This window comes from Squalius cephalus (assembly GCF_949319135.1).
Source record: "Squalius cephalus genome assembly, chromosome: 18".
Classification (NCBI taxonomy): Eukaryota; Metazoa; Chordata; class Actinopteri; order Cypriniformes; family Leuciscidae; genus Squalius; species Squalius cephalus.
The window spans coordinates 19905575-19922747 of NC_137139.1; the positions used below are offsets into that span (position 1 = coordinate 19905575).

General features: G+C 40.0%; 1 protein-coding gene across 7 annotated transcripts in view; it reads right to left on the bottom strand.

Moving 5' to 3' along the window:
- Position 1: 1 nt before the first annotated feature.
- phc2a (polyhomeotic homolog 2a) overlaps positions 2 to 17173 on the bottom strand; it is a 47251-nt gene continuing 30079 nt past the window's right edge. For 2 of the 7 annotated variants that reach the window (XM_079849262.1, XM_079849261.1), the window contains exons 8-15: positions 10399 to 10760; positions 10132 to 10285; positions 5962 to 6158; positions 5225 to 5324; positions 3369 to 3486; positions 3141 to 3264; positions 2772 to 3045; positions 2 to 2699 (exon numbers count right to left, since the gene is read on the bottom strand). In XM_079849262.1, coding sequence (XP_079705388.1) covers positions 2545 to 2699; positions 2772 to 3045; positions 3141 to 3264; positions 3369 to 3486; positions 5225 to 5324; positions 5962 to 6158; positions 10132 to 10285; positions 10399 to 10760 — 1484 coding nt within the window. In that variant the 3' untranslated portion in view covers positions 2 to 2544. Of the gene's footprint in view, positions 2700 to 2771; positions 3046 to 3140; positions 3265 to 3368; positions 3487 to 5224; positions 5325 to 5961; positions 6162 to 7233; positions 7443 to 10131; positions 10286 to 10398; positions 10761 to 17173 lie in introns of those variants that run through there. The other 5 variants (XM_079849260.1, XM_079849259.1, XM_079849263.1 and 2 more) reach the window with 4 other exon arrangements.

Below are 17173 nucleotides of genomic sequence, written 5' to 3' on the forward strand. Positions count from 1 at the left end.
GCAAGTTCAGACTCATAATTTATTTTTTTTAAGAACGGCATACACAAAAGGGTATTTAAAATTTGCAGATAGTCACAGCGAGCAGTTATTGGTGGATAGAGAAATAATGTTAATAATAGTTTTATTATTAATATAATGACAATAACAATTATTAAACTACTTCCGTGATTTTCCAGTTGAGCACAGACAAGACAAGACCTGGTCTGAGTTTAGTACATCAGTTAAGTGTTTAGTACATGTTTAAGGTTATCTCAATAACCGTTCCAAATGTTCCTCTGCTTTAGCTTGCTCTTTGTGAAACGTTTAATCCGGCAGGAACTATGCATTCAGGGGACTGCTGGGATCACACAACGAGAGCTCAAAATGGACGTCAATGAGCAGATGGTGACGTGTACAAAACACTAAGGAGATGTCGCTGAACCTAAAGTGCTTGTTATTCTTCATACTTAGAGCAAATTTAAAGCTTGTAAATAAATTAAAGACAAAAAAGATTCATAAAAGTACAAAACTGGGGTGATGGTGTGCATTTTCTACAGTGTTGCCGGTGAGTACTTCGCTGGTTTCGTGTGACAATGGTCCCATGGCTCTTTATTTAGTCAGCAGGTACAGTACCATTCAAAAGTTTGAGGTCTGTAAGATTTTTTTTAATGGTTTTGAAATTCTTTTGTTTCTTATGCCACCAAAGATGCATTTATTTGATCAAACATACAGTAAAACGGTAAAATTGTGAAATATTGTTACAATTATTAAAATAACTTTTCTATATCAATACATTTTAAAATGTAACAAGGGGTCTTCCAAATGCTAATGCTTTACAATAAAGGCCAATTTACACCAACAAACAAGTTGGCTGTTGGATTTAGACATTTATGAAAAAATAACTGTCATGTTCACACTGCCCCAACAGACACCGACAAACTTAAGCACAATTCACACAGATAAACGCCAACGAACTTCGAGTCAGAGAGAGTCGAGTCTGACGGGTAAAAAAGTGAATCCTGCTGTAACCAATTATAACCAAGCATAAGCGCCTATCACGAGATAATCTCCATTCATTTTAACCAATAATTAAACAAATTGCAGCTTTCAGACAGGACTTTGTTCTCGTTTTTATAGTTCATTTGAGGCCGTTTCTATGGCGTTAACTTAATGTCGCTCGCAGGTGGATTTCCTTCAGTCTCTAGCACACAACTTACTGGCGCGCGCTTTCAAATATGGCTCTGCTCTCGCTCAGGTTTTACGCGTGCGCGCTCAAAACTTTGTCTAGTGTGCTGAATATGTACTTGCTCTTTCTCTTAAATTGTCCAGAAACCTGCCATTTTCACAACAATCTATCTGTACTTATTGTATTATTTCAGTTTAATTAAGTTTATAATAATTACCTTCCAATTTCCCATCATTTGTCAATTTTATTTGATTATTTGTGCCATACTTCCAACAGCGATGCTAACGGAAGCTTTTTTTTAAAAACGACTTGATGCACAAGGAAAACATCCAAGTAAGTTTTATCCACGTGACATTTCTGAGTTGAAATAATCGTTCGTCCACTTGCTGTGATATGAGGGTCTGTAAGGTTTTGATTCTTTGGAAAAACAATCATGACAAATTCAATGTTTTCTCAGTTTTATTTTCAAATATAAAACAGAATCGGAGACTTGCTTTCAATAAATACAGAAATTTGATCAAATGATGAATGTAAAAATACAGACAAGCTGCACTAGCTTTCCAAACACGAGTGCACTCATTGACGGTTGGGATAAAGCGATTTATGAAAAATGATCGCAGTTCATCAGATCATACCAAAGATGGGTTCAGAACTAATGTAAAGTGGTATTGACAGCAGTCCTTAAACCTGAATGCTTGGAAATTAGTCTTTAAAATACGGTTTTCACTTGAACTAAAAGCGTGATGTGTGTTTAATCTTTGGGATATTTAGAAAATATTAGGCACATCTTGGAGAGTCAAAGTTTTCATTTCCATTATACCTGTGAATTAGTGTCAAAAATGCCACATTTGAGTACAAAAATCTGATGAAATATCATGTGAACTGAGGAATATCCTGTGAGATGAAGAAACCTGAACAGTTTACTATCTACAAATGATGGCACACTGCAAGGCTAAAGGTACAAAACTTTCCTCGGCTAACATCACATGTTGCTGTGACAGTGAGAACCAGAACTATCACTTTATGACAGACAAATCACAAGTTCAGTACAAAACAGAAAATATACTGTAAACCTGTTCGCATGCTACCATACGATGAACATTTGTTTGCACAAATGGCAAAGTACTTGTGCTTGTCTTCTTGAAATGATGGATTGTCGACCCCCTCCCAGGACTGGCGCAGCTGAATACACAAGACATTTGTAATCAAGTCACGCCATCATGCTTTAGGGATGAAATCGTTCAACTGATGAGAACTGTACACAAGTTTGTGGTTTTGAGGAGCAGCAATCCCCAGGACCCAAAGCCACAATGGGATGAGGAAACCAGTGCAGAGGTGTTAGGGTGTCCTTTCCAAACCAGATGAGGCTGTGGGAAAGGCTACGAGTCCTTGAGCATACTGATGTGGGCAAAGATTTTCAGTGCGGGACCAAGTTTGATGTTCATGGTGCTCATGAGATGATCCTCTTTGAGGAGCATTAAGGCCTGGCCATCGATCTCCTGAGAGCGAAACTCTTCTGCGATCTCTTGGCAGCCTGGCGCAAAAGAGAAGATTTTTGATTGACTGATTTGCGACCCAAAAAGCAACAGAATATGACGATAGCTACCTGGCAGAGAGCAGATGAATTCATAAACGTCCTCGACGTTCCACTTGGCGGGGTCGCTGGCCAGGAAGTGCTGCGTGAGGAGAGGGAGATCTCCACTGTGATCGAATCTTTCCTTGTTCGGAAGCCTTTGGGTTCCATAGCTCGAGTTGGACAGTGGTGAAATAGGCTCTTCATAGCTGGACATGTCTGAGCACTGGCTGGAATCACCATGGCATGGATGAGAGGAGTGCGGGGACAACAGAGACGCTCCCATGGCTGTTCGAGCCCTTGGATTCTATGAGAAAACACAAGCGAAACAATTAAGCACATTTCTGCAAAGACAAACCTAATGGGACACTGCAATGAGAGAGAGAAAGAAAGGAGAATTACCCGTTTCCTGATATCCGTGCTGCTGTTTTGATGATTGGCGTTGGAGGCTTTCGGTTTCTTTGGGCTCTCCGAGGTTGATTTTCCTGGGAAAAGTCCCATTCGTTTTGTGCATCCAACATTGTACCTGAAAGAGAAGAAAACCAGTAAACCAACCACTCAATCAAGTGTTCACATGTGCAACAATATAAAATCTAAAATTATTTGTGGGCTTGAGAAGGATCCACATACCTCTTTGCACACACCGTAGAACAAAACCGCTTGGATCTTTTGAAGTTAAATGCGAAGTCTAGATTCCCACAGAATTCACATGCCAGCACTGGCTCGGCGATCTGATTATTCAGCAGCTCTATAAAAAGAGTTTACATTATGGCTGATTGGACAACAGTCTGAGCATCAGTGATCCATCAGGTGTGTGACTAAAGGCTGGAATACACAACATGACTTCATCATACAACTTGCCGACTTTGTAAATGGTTACAGAGAAAAACTGGACATCCTACACTAAACAACCGAGGATCACACACTACCAGACTTTCAAGTCGATCCAAACGCAACAAACTCACACAGAAACGTACCTCGTTGCTAGGAGATGCATGACAAATGTAAACAACGTGTTCTAAAATAGACTCCAAATATCAAACATGTTTTGATATCCTCCGACTGGAAGGAATCATAGTCGATTAAAAATCAGAGTCTGTGAAATCTGTTAAAGGAGAACTCGGCAACTCTAGCGAACTCTGGTCACTTCTTCGCTGATTTTTCCTTTTGTTGTCGCATGTTTTCCCCACGAGCTCCCCCTACAGCTGTGGGGGGGGCGTATATTTCACAACACGGTCGTAAAAAACTCACTTGCGGCGGCCTCCTCCCCCTCTCTACCGCTGCTCATGTGCGTTTGTTTTGATCGGAGCAAGCCAACTGTATCGTGTGGAGCTATGTCTACCGAGGTGGGTAATCTGGTAATACATCATAAATGCATGTGTGTTTATGTCGAATTGCCGTAAAGCAATTCGTGTTTCGCGCTCGTTCTCGTTTCTCACGAGACTTCCAATTTCTATCTTGCCGGGACTGTAGTCCCCAAGTTGCAAGGTTGGTTTTCCGCCTGGGAACGCTGGGGGGAGCGGGGAAAGTCACCAATATCACCAGAACAGGTTGTTTAACCATCCAAATTAATTCTAGACAGTTTTATTAAGTTAAAAAAGTTGCCAAGTTCTCCTTTAACTCAAATCTGAAGACAGGCTCTGATTTTCGGCAACTAACGTTGACTTGTCCAGACTGTTAAAGGAGAACTCCGGTCAATTTTAACATTGAGCTCATTTTTTTGTACATTTGGAGTTCTGTCAATACAGAGAACAACGACAAAAATCGGTGTTGCCTACACCGAGTTATTCTATTTTTAAAATTTGCACCCTGTTGACTTCAATAGGGCAAGTACTAAACCTGCTTTTAGGCTCTTAACATCCTTGATGTGTCATTACAAGTGCCCAGCCATGTGAGTGATTCCTTCAGAGTGAACACGAGTGAGTCTGACTGCAGTAGATGTGAAAGATATGAATAAAAATGACGTTATTTAAGCCAGCGCAAATACCTGTGTTTACATCCTGTTTTCGGTTGAAGTCCAAAGTAGTCGATTGCCGAGTTCACGCGCATAGGTTTAGTTACCTATGATCACGCGCGTGAACTCGGCAATCGACTACTTTGGACTTCAACCGAAAAACAGGATGTAAACAGGTATTTGCGCTGGCTTAAATAACAATTTTTATACACATCTTTTACATCTACTGCAGTCAGATCCACTCGTGTTCACTCTGAAGGAATCACTCACATGGCTGGGCACTTGTAATGACACATCAAGGATGTTAAGAGCCTAAAAGCAGGTTTAGTACTTGCCTCATTGAAGTCAACAGGGTGCAAATTTTAAAAATAGAATAACTCGGTGTAGGCAACACCGATTTTTGTAGTTGTTATCTGTATTGACAGCACTCCAAATGTACAATAAAATGAGCTCAATGTTAAAATTGACCGGAGTTCTCCTTTAATCAGGCAAAAGTCGTGTAGTGTGTTGCTGCATTAAAGTAACTCTTTACCTTGCTGTGAAAGGTCCTCCATCTCAGAGTCTGCATTGTGAAAGGTCTGAGACTGCTTCTGCTTCTTTAAATTCTCGATCAGCAAGGACGGACGTTCAACCTGGATAGATCCACAAGGTGTTGCATAAAAAATTTAAATAAAACATTTACTCCACAAGGCCATATGCTGCATGCTCAAGTGTATTCGTATATGGGATATGTGCTTGCTCACTATTAAAACCTCTACCAAAGTATGTGGATACAAGTTAGAAATGTGGTCTACATTGTCCACTAGAGGGAAGTGTGCCTCTTAATAAACAATAATAGCAATGACTTCAAATTTATTTAATATTTTAAAGACTTGTTTCTATATATTCTGTATTTTTGAATAACTTTTTTGTATGCATACTGGTTTAATATGGCATGAATGTGAGAGTAAATATGCGGTCGACTTAAGTTGCTAGATATACATGGTAGCTGCATGTTTAAAATGTACAATGTTACTATTGTAACACTAACTGCAGTAACGACAATATTTAGGCTTTTGCTACTTCAGCAGCTTTAGTTATAGTATGAGAGACAAGTTAGTTTTACAACTGGCATCTGTCTAAACATAATACAAGTAACCTTCTCGTTTTATAGTTAAAACACTATTGTTTACCAAGTACAAACTAAGATACATTATTATGAGGGAAACCGAAACAAGTACAGCAAACGTAAACAAGCAGACGAGATGGACTGAAATAAGCAGCACTCACGGGAAAAGGCTCAGCTCCCTCCTGAATCACGAATCCCTCGATGACATGCGTGAGGATCTGGGGCTTTACTACAGCCTGTGGCGGCGGTTTACTCTCGCCATTTTGCGGAGCGCTGCCGGTCACCGTGGGCGCATTGTTCCCGCTGCCCGAGGTCATGGCTAGAGGTGAACCCACACCTGCCTTCACATTCACTCTGCCTGCTGAACATGAGCACAACAGTATCCATCAGGAACACGATAATACTGATAACAATTCCTAGATGTTTCGCGAATCGGTTCTTTAGAACAGCTCATTCCAAAGATCCGATTCAGTGATCTTTTTACGTCATCGCGTGCACAGTGACATTCTAACGGTTTTAAAAGCCATAGATACACTGCCGTTTAGTTTACTATGTTCTTTGCGTTTTAATAACATTGTTTATAGTAATTTCATAAAAACAGGTCGTTTATTAAACTATGGTCAAATTAATTTTCATTTCTTGGATGAATAAGTTTCTGCACGTTTTAATGAAATGTATTAATGATAAAACTATCATACCGCGTAATAAACCCATTTACAGTATCCTTTATCTGTAGCATTTCTAATATTCGTTATTGATTTTTGGAGAATCGTTTATGAACCGGTGCTCTGACGATTCATGGCAAAGACCAGACCAAAAAAAAAAAAAAAAAAAAAAAATCACGATTCATTCATGCTATTCCATAACACTCTAATAGGTCTCCTAGTGTTTTCATAAAACGCATGAAAAATTAGAGATCAGGCACTGTATCATTATACATGTTAAATGTATAGACTACTCTCGCTTAGTTGTGTTATACTGGACTATGCATGTGAATAAAACAGTCACTCCACCTGCAACCACTTGCTTATTTCTAACTGACCAGTAATGTCTGGTTTAAAGCAAACGACAAATCTGATTTATGAAAAGATATGCATCTATTACTAAGATATGAAAAATGTTCAGGTAAAAGTCAGAAGTTTTTTTTATTACTACCCGTTTTGAAAAACTGCCAAATTTACGCACACTGTAGCAGCATTACTCCCATGCTTCTTCGAAACGGTTCAAAACACTCGCATGCAAACAACACTCCGACACCTAAAAGAACCAATAGGTCGCACCCCACCGTCCCAGAACAAGTAGTGAGCAACTTTGTAACTTTATATCCCTAACATTTGGCAGGGTTTCACACTGCAGACAAACGCTCACGCACAGGCGTCCTGGTGATTGTCAACAGCACACGCCTTTGTTCCGCTCACGCACTCTTTACTTACACTTTCAAGCGCCAAAAGAGGAAAACACTAAAGTGAACTTAGCATTCCAACGCTTCCGAGTACACTTCCATAATCCACTGGTGTTATACACAAAGCAGTACGACAAATTAAACGATCCAAACTTTTTTTATGTGCGTGGATTTGTTTGTTCTAACCGATTCCCTCAATGTGAGCAGCGGGGCCGTACTCTCTAATCCCCTTTGTATGGAGGAACTGAATAGGAAACATAGCGCCGCTCTGATTGGTCCCACACTCTTGGAATTATGTCCAATAGCAGGTCATATTTAGCACAGAGGCCTTCCGTGATTGGTTAAAACTCGTGCGCGGCTACATGACAGGCGCACGTAGGCAGAGAAAGAGCATCTATGGCTATCTTTGGAATTGCATACTACTATTTTTGTAGCATGGATTCGGAATGCCACATTGCAGCACGCTGGACTTTACGGTCTCATTTCTAATGTGATGAATGAACAAGAAGCAATATCTATAATTATTTTTAATTAAAATCTCTTTCCTTGTCAAAAGTTTTGACATTTTGACATAAAATAAGACTGAAAATGGAAAAACAACCACATTTATTTCTAAGACAACGCATTAAATATGATGTAATTCGACAAAGTGTACCATACTACTGTTTCTTATAGTAGACAATATACATAGGCTATATACAGTGAAGACAAGCCAACTTTATTCTATAGTGCTTTATACAACACAATTGTTTCAACCAGCTTCACAGTAATAAACAGGAAAGTAACAATCAATGATGTAAGCAAATATAAGACAAATTGAAGTGATACTAGTACCCCAATGATTTAGCCAGGTCTAGATCAAATTTTGCATTCAAAATTTGTTTAATCAGACAGGGTCCCAAACTTATACCAATTCTTTGTACCCTCAAAATAATTTTACACTAATAACATTGACCAAAAAGAAAGCGACGTATTTATAGGACTAAGTCTGCATGAATTAAAATGGACTTTATTTACTTTGTTAGCGAACATTACTGGTCTTGTGGTGAACAGTTAATCCATGGCAAGCCAATCCACAGGGGGAAAAAAATGTGTTTGTCTTCCTAATGTTTAGTCAAAGTCTGCTTCCACTCTGAAATAGCATTTCTTCTCTGATGACTTCATTCTGCTGCAAGCTAGAGATTGTGAAGAGGTACACTAAAATCAAGCCTCATCCTCTATTTCTTTCAGATTTAATGAACTTTTAGTTCATGTGGACTTAAGTGTAATTCTCTTTAAAGTCCATCTGAACTGGAAGTTTCTACCAAATTATGAATGCAAAAAGAAAACATGAATTACTCCAATACAATTTTTAGCTCTTTTTTAAAGCCCTACCTTGCATTAACTGCAAGAGTATCTCGTATTGAGAGCAGACACAAACGTTTCGATAAGAGGGTCTTGGGTTCCTCAGGGACAAAGGGAGACTCAGGGTAACACAGGGGGCATGTATAGTGAGTCTATCGCTCGTAAGATATACAACACCACTCATGTCCCACACTCAGCAGCTGGGAGTCGAAACACAATGAAGTATAAGTATCGTAAGCTAAATCCAAGCTTGTCTCGCACTGCAGCGTCAACGTCTGAAGCAATTACATCTATTGCAAGCTATTGAAACATAATTAATCAGGCATAACCACAGTGATTTTGTTGTTTGCTTTAAAAAGATGAGTTACTTGATATGAACTTGAACTTACTCAATTCTGTGATTCTCACCTATATGTTAACATGAACATGGCCAATTAAAGTGTATGCTTTTTAATCTCACTCATAAAAAAACACTAAATTTGTTTCATCTAAAACAAAATCCGCTTTAAAACTTGCACCATGTGTGAATGCACCATGATCATATCACGTAAAATTATCAGCATGATACAATAAAATATGACATGATTTATGATTCAAGTGCTCTGATGCCTAAAGCCATTTACGCTCATAAAAGAGCAGTTTATCATCATTCATAATTTAACGTCTGTGAGGTTAGGCCTCCAACACACCTGCCAGATACCTTCCCACGTCCCACCAAGAACAACGGAGCTCAGACCATCGCCCCTAATTATAGCAGAAGCTGCCTGTCACACTCTCGCAAGTGCTTCGAATGGACAATAGACACTAGGGGTGTGACAGATCTACTCTTCCGCTTGAGGGGAGAGCTCGCGTAGTTGGCCTTTGTGTTTTTGTGACTGGCAAACCTACAGATGGTGGTGACGTAGCAGCCACTCTGCGTCTGGCTAGACCAAGATTGCTGCAGGAGTCTTTCCTCTTGCTTTTGCAGCCAGTATAGCTAGATGTGACCAAAATAGTTTAATATTCCATGTCTTTTTTCAATATTTTTGTTTAATCATATTGTGTGTGACAGTGTGATATATTTGTGATATGGAAATCTATAATAAATAAAGTGTGTAAGGAGACACTATTTAATGGTTGATGAGACATTCTCATTTCAGTTTCAAACACACAGTATGATAAATCAGCGACACTATAGTATACACTGTAGTGCATAATAAATAACTACATAATATCTGCATCTAATGCTTTTAACAACAACTGCTGGTTGTTTTTGAATTTTCACTTGTTTTATATTTATATATATATATATATATATATATATATATATATATATATATATATATTTAAGACCAAAAGCTTGATTTTTAACTGCAGAAGCTGTTTTTATTGCAGTTATCTCCAAGTTACTGATTATGTTCAGACTATTAGGATAAAAGCAGAGGGAGACATATATATTTGTGTAAATCAAAACACAAACAATGCATGGAGATATTGCTAAATTGAGAGAGAAAAAAACCCATTTAGCAACCTTTACCCTTTTTGAACCAACAAAATAAATAAATGAAAGTCATGGAAATGAAACAAATAATAAATTAATCAGTACCTTCTATGTTTTCTGTCACTTGACTTTGATGAGACTGTTTGACTGATTGGGATTGTTCTGTCCGGGTTGGCACTTGTGTTGTTATGGATAGCAGCTGCGGTTCGAGAGGATCAGGGTCGTCCTTATCTAACACATCCTGTGTGGCTACTTCCAGCTGGAATTAAAGTCAGAACAGGACAAGGTCAGAATAGGAATAAGTGAAACGAATACAATTAGGATACATTGAAACAAAGACACAAACAAATACATGATGTTCAATTCACTTACTTGAGTTTGAACTGGCTGGATCTGCACATTAACTGCAGTAAGCTGTAGAGGTGCTGCTTTGCTGTGGCTCATCATGGGCGGCTGTCCATTCTGGGCAAGTTCCTGCTGACTCACAGTAGTGGAATGGAAGATGGTGGCTTGTTGGCAGGTAACAGGCACTTTGGGCAGCAAAGGGATAGAGCACTGCTGAGGCTGAGCTGGCAGAGCAGGCTGAATGGCCACAGCTTGCACTGTGTGAGGATGAATGGTGGCAGCTTCTAAGAGCTGAGCTTGACTTCTCTGCAGTATCTGAGGCTGCTGCTGTATCACAAACTGATGCTTGTGCTGCTGGAGCAGCTGATGGGTCTGAATTTGGGTATATGCTGGAATAAATATAACAAAAGACAACTATATTTAATGGTTGATGTGACACTCATTTCACGGTATGATAAATCAGCTACACTATAGAGCATAGATATGGTGCATGATAGTTAAGTAAAAAAAAAAACATATCAGCATCAAACTGTCCACATAATTGGTACTTTTAATCAAACTTTTAACAGTAACTGTTGGTTGTTGTACATAAGAAAATTACTCTCAATATCTAACAACACACACACACACATACAGTGTATATATATACACTCACCTAAAGGATTATTAGGAACACCTGTTCAATTTCTCATTAATGCAATTATCTAATCAACCAATCACATGGCAGTTGCTTCAATGCATTTAGGGGTGTGCTCCTGGTCAAGACAATCTCCTGAACTCCAAACTGAATGTCAGAATGGGAAAGAAAGGTGATTTAAGCAATTTTGAGCGTGGCATGGTTGTTGGTGCCAGACGGGCCGGTCTGAGTATTTCACAATCTGCTCAGTTACTGGGATTTTCACGCACAACCATTTCTAGGGTTTACAAAGAATGGTGTGAAAAGGGAAAAACATCCAGTATGCGGCAGTCCTGTGGGCGAAAATGCCTTGTTGATGCTAGAGGTCAGAGGAGAATGGGCCGACTGATTCAAGCTGATAGAAGAGCAACTTTGAGTGAAATAACCACTCGTTACAACCGAGGTATGCAGCAAAGCATTTGTGAAGCCACAACACGCACAACCTTGAGGCGGATGGGCTACAACAGCAGAAGACCCCACCGGGTACCACTCATCTCCACTACAATTAGGAAAAAGAGGCTACAATTTGCACGAGCTCACCAAAATTGGACAGTTGAAGACTGGAAAAATGTTGCCTGGTCTGACGAGTCTCGATTTCTGTTGAGACATTCAGATGGTACAGTCAGAATTTGGCGTAAACAGAATGAGAACATGGATCCATCATGCCTTCTTACCACTGTGCAGGCTGGTGGTGGTGGTGTAATGGTGTGGGGGATGTTTTCTTGGCACACTTTAGGCCCCTTAGTGCCAATTGGGCATCGTTTAAATGCCACGGCCTACCTGAGCATTGTTTCTGACCATGTCCATCCCTTTATGACCACCATGTACCCATCCTCTGATAGCTACTTCCAGCAGGATAATGCACCATGTCACAAAGCTCGAATCATTTCAAAATGGTTTCTTGAACATGACAATGAGTTCACTGTACTAAAATGGCCCCCACAGTCACCAGATCTCAACCCAATAGAGCATCTTTGGGATGTGGTGGAACGGGAGCTTCGTGCCCTGGATGTGCATCCCACAAATCTCCATCAACTGCAAGATGCTATCCTATCAATATGAGCCAATATTTCTAAAGAATGCTTTCAGCACCTTGTTGAATCAATGCCACGTAGAATTAAGGCAGTTCTGAAGGCGAAAGGGGGTCAAACACAGTATTAGTATGGTGTTCCTAATAATCCTTTAGGTGAGTGTGTGTATATATATATATATATATACACACACACACACACACACACACATATATATATATATATATATATATATATATATATATATATATATTAGATTATTTATATTTATAAAACTATATTACCATATACTTCAGTAGTCAAGAGCACATACATAATACAATTATGCCACGTGAAAATTATGTAAAATAATGTCTCACTGTCGACTATAGCACTACATACTGAATCTGATGCCTGTGAGATTCCCGGAGGGAGCAGGTTTGTCTTTCTGACTTGAGGTTAATGGGTTAATTTGGCAGAGTTCAGCTTTCTTATCTGGAATGTCAACTGTAAGGTGTATAAAGCATAGCTCTACTCATCCACTCGTGAAGCGCCATATGACCTTGATTAATCAGATGGCTCTAAGTAACCTTCAGTTAGACATACTCTGACAGCCTCTGCTGTGTAACTCTAAGAAATGCCAGCCTAATTTGTGCAGGACCTTTAAATGCGCTGTGAGTCATTTTAAAATGTTCATACTTTCTGTTCTAACATGCTGAACAATAAAGGACCAGTTTTACTTGGACTTAAGCTATTCACACTCTATATTTCATGATAACGTGTTATGGAGTACTGTTGAGATTGATGAGCGTTATTACTCAAGAAAAATGTAATTCTCATGCCATGTTTTCTCTCAGAAAAGAAACAAGTTGTGATAAGACAAGTGATCAAACGCCATGGTCTTGATATCAAATCCCTCCAAGCAAACAGAGAGTCTGTTTAGAGGTTGTGGGAGTGTGTTTGTATCATTTATGTGGTGTTCTGTGTTCAAAATGAACACAATATTAGATAGTGTGCCATATTTACACACCCTCCCCAATAGCCTGCTAAGTTCAAAGCATTTATAGAATAGCAACAACAGATGCAGGGCTTTCTTTGAGCATTGAAGACCACATTCTGGTTCAAGTTCCACCTGTGTTGATAAATAATTAACTGCTGCCCTTTCTCAGCACAGTTCAATATGACAAGAAAAGAAAAGAAAAGAAAAGAAAAGAAAAGAAAAGAAAAGAAAAGAAAAGAAAAGAAAAGAAAAGAAAAAGAAAACGTCTGCAAAACTTCCTGGCCTTTGAGGGATAAGTACTGAAGGATAACATTTACCCAGCTTCAATACTGAGTGCTACAGTACTTCAAACACTAGAAAAAACAAAAATAATTCCATTTACATTTTTCCTGACATACAGCATCGAAATGATGATCGAAATGATGACCAAACTCGCATAGTATTTTCCTTAACTTCACTAATGTATACAGAAATATGAGGTATGTAGGGACACAGAACACACTTTTGTGATAACCCCCCCCCCCCCCCCCCCCCCAAGCTGCAGAGGAGTATCAAAGAACCTTGAAGTTTTGGGGGTCAGTTCACACAGAAAGCGTTTTTCATTCCAATGCCCCATGTCTTGCACTCTGTGTGAAAACGCACAGCGTCATTGTAACAAAGTTCGTTAACAAGAGAAAGAACGAGACGGGAACCGGAAAACTTTGAACGCAACTTTAATCACAAAATAAACACAACAACAAAGAGAAAGTAAAGCGGCACCCCCTCACGGACGACTGCCGCATATACAAAAACAAACACAACATAAAGTCCAGGCCTGATCCTCTCTCATCCTTCACTGTCATCACTCCTCCTTTCATCCTTCAGGAGCTCCTCCATGAGAATCGCTCCGTTCCCATGGCTCTTGGCCCCACCCAGCTGGCCACAGTCGTTCTCACACAGAACCTTTCCACTGCTCTACTTTTTAATAGTTTTTATGTAAATATACGCTAGACTAGCATCTTTATTGTTTTCGGTGTCTCTGATGTGTTTCTTTTTAAGACACTGAATAGTGAAAATAATTTAATCTAAGTAAAATGATCAAGACGCATTTTACTGCACGCTGTATTTTTAAACACAAGAAGTAGTTCTGTGTGAACTTGACATAGCCTCTTAAAATCACTGCCAAAGTCGAATGACACGACACCACAACCATAAAAAACGTCTAGGGCAGGGTTCCAAGAATCCAAACACTGATCAAACTCACCTGCCTGTAATTTTCTAGTAACTCTGAAGTGTCCAAATATACCCCTATATCCTTAAATAGGGCACTATTTGAGGGGACAGACATTTGTATTGGTGTCCAAAACCATAATGGACGCTATCGAGGGCACTCATTCAACCCCACAATGCACCGCAATAACGATTGTACAACAGATGTACGCTCAACGGCAAGAGAATACCCATAATGCACCGTGACAGTCGTGCCGAGTGAATTCCCGTGTCTGAACAGAAGATGGTGCACACAGCTAAATCATCCATCCATCCATTTTCCAAAATGCTGGTCCAATGTGGCTGCAGCGTAATATCATACAGGTATAAATTCCTTTTTAATTGATTATTAAAGGTCCCGTTTTTCGTGTGTTTTTGAAGCTTTGATTGTGTTTACAGTGTGCAATATAACATGTGTTCATGTTTCGCGTGTAAAAAAACACAGTATTTTTCACACAATTTACTTATCTGTATACCGCTGTTTTCACTGTCCTAAGAACGGGCTGATGACTTCCTTGTTCTATGAAGTCCCTCCTTCAGAAATACGTAACGAGTTCTGATTGTGCCAGCGGTTCCTGTGTTGTGATTCGACAGCAGCTTAGCGCACGTTGCCCGGAAATGTCACGCCTCTTACCATAACGTGGAGATGCATGCGCAAGCGCATAAATTGTAACCATTGATCTCTAAGTACAGCGTCCCTGGGAAGGCCAAACAAAGGTGATTGGACTCCGGGATGAAAATAACAGCGTCTCGACGACATGGCGACAAACGCAACTCTTCCTCTTCTCCGTGGGAGCGCAACAAGACCAAGCCCCTTTTTTTGTGTATTCCTGTGGGCGGAGGTTAGTCAAAAAACTGTTCTAGTGACGTCATTAAAGCAGGAAGTAGAGGGATGTAGTCCAAACCGGCCGTTCACTGTAGGCTTTGAAAGGGGACTTCTGTTAAATAAAATATCTCGCTTGGCATTGAACTTTGAGCTTTATAATTTAACAGATATTATTTATACTCTAACAACAACATTACACACTAACTAAAGTTTGAAACATGGGATCACGAAGAACGGGACCTTTAAATTGTTCAATTATGTTTTTTTATAGCAATTACAAATGCTAGTTTTTATGACAGAGTTCAAGATAAATCTTTTCATCTTACTATTGGAGCTGCCAGTTAGCAAAGTTTCAAATTATTATTAAACAGCAAGCACAAACTATGCAAAACCATAGACTGTAAAAAAAGATGGACGACGCCCCTTCGCTCTCTCCCATTGGTGAGAACTGAAGCCGCCAGTGTCCCGATATGGCGCTGACATCTTGGAACTTCAGTCTGTGCAGTAGTGATCTCGGGACCAGACCTGCGCAGTAGTGAGCAGGAAGTAAAGCCGCGAAATCAATGCTCCGCCCTCACTCTCGCAGAATGCACTCTCCATGAGTGCACTTTTTAAAAAATTGATTGCAGTACGACAAGAGGCTTGTTAAAATAAAGTAAATACAATCTCCTCAGTCCTCCGAAGATCCCGAAAAAAATGTCCGTTGGTGCTTCAGTGACTACTTCGCTCAGAGAACCTGTCAATCACAGCTGTCAATCATGACGTTACACCACCGTTTTTATAGCATCACGTAACTAACTAAAAACCAACTTATTTTTGAAACAGACACTTGAACTTACATCAGCGTGATAAAAACGACAGCAAATGAAAGAAACCACCTTTGGAAAAAAGATATTTGAAGTGTAATTTAATTGTTTAGTTGGTCTCACGTCCCGTTGAATAACACGGGGAGGCGGGGCTTATGACCTATACTAGGACCAGTCACCGGGGGGGGGTTATGGCGTTTTGGCTTCACTTTTCAGGGCTTGTGCGGCACGCTTGTGCAAAAGCAGCAGGTAGCCCTTTCTGCCCACCCAGTGTCCGAATTTACTCACTCGTTTTCATTCACTCCTTCAAGTGGTGTTTTAGTGGAGTAATGTAGGCAATAGTGAATGAGGGTATAGGGGGGCATTAACTTGCTCAGGTGTCTTTGATTAGGGTTAGAGCTAAAGGGGCTGTGTACGCGGTTAGATGTTATGGGAAGAAGGAGGCGGGAACCGGGGAATGTTCAAATACTTTAATAACGTAAAATAAACAAATACAAAACGAAAGTAAAAGACAGCAGCCTCTCACGGACGACTGCTGTCACATATAATAAAACATAAAACACAACACAAATCCAGGCCTGGCCTCTCTCGTTCTTGATGCGTCCGCTCCTCCGTGAGAGACACGAGACCAGTGCGTCGCGCAGGTGTGGCTCATCATTAATCACGCCACCGGCCTCGTCGCCATTTTCTCACGGCCCTCGGCCTCGCCCTGCTCGCCACAGGCTGTTTACACGACAAAGTTTTCAACTAGTATCAATAAGTATCCATTGTTGAACTATGCTGATTAATTTAATAAAAAAAACATCTCTAATACGTAACTGACATGGCACCAATATATCGTGCATCCATATTTATAATGACTCAATTATTGCTTACCATTAACATATAACGTACAGTAGCCTACTGAGAATGCAATTCAGTAATGTTAATAAATTGTTAATGTCTCCATGTAAACAAACATAAGACGCGAATCTCTGAAAATGATGGCGTCATGCACATGCGTTTTACGTGTTTCATCGCCATCTATGGCCAGGGAGCAGAATACAGTGTTTTTAGTCGTTTTCGCAGATCCGTGTGAATGGGGATCGTTTTGACAATGGCGTCGTCTCTGTAAACGGAAAAACTTCTCCGTTTTAAGCATATCGTTGTCATGTAAACATACCCTAACTCAGCTGTGCATTGGCCCTCTATGGCAAGATTTGAGGAATTCTGGTCTAGGACATTCCCACCTACCGG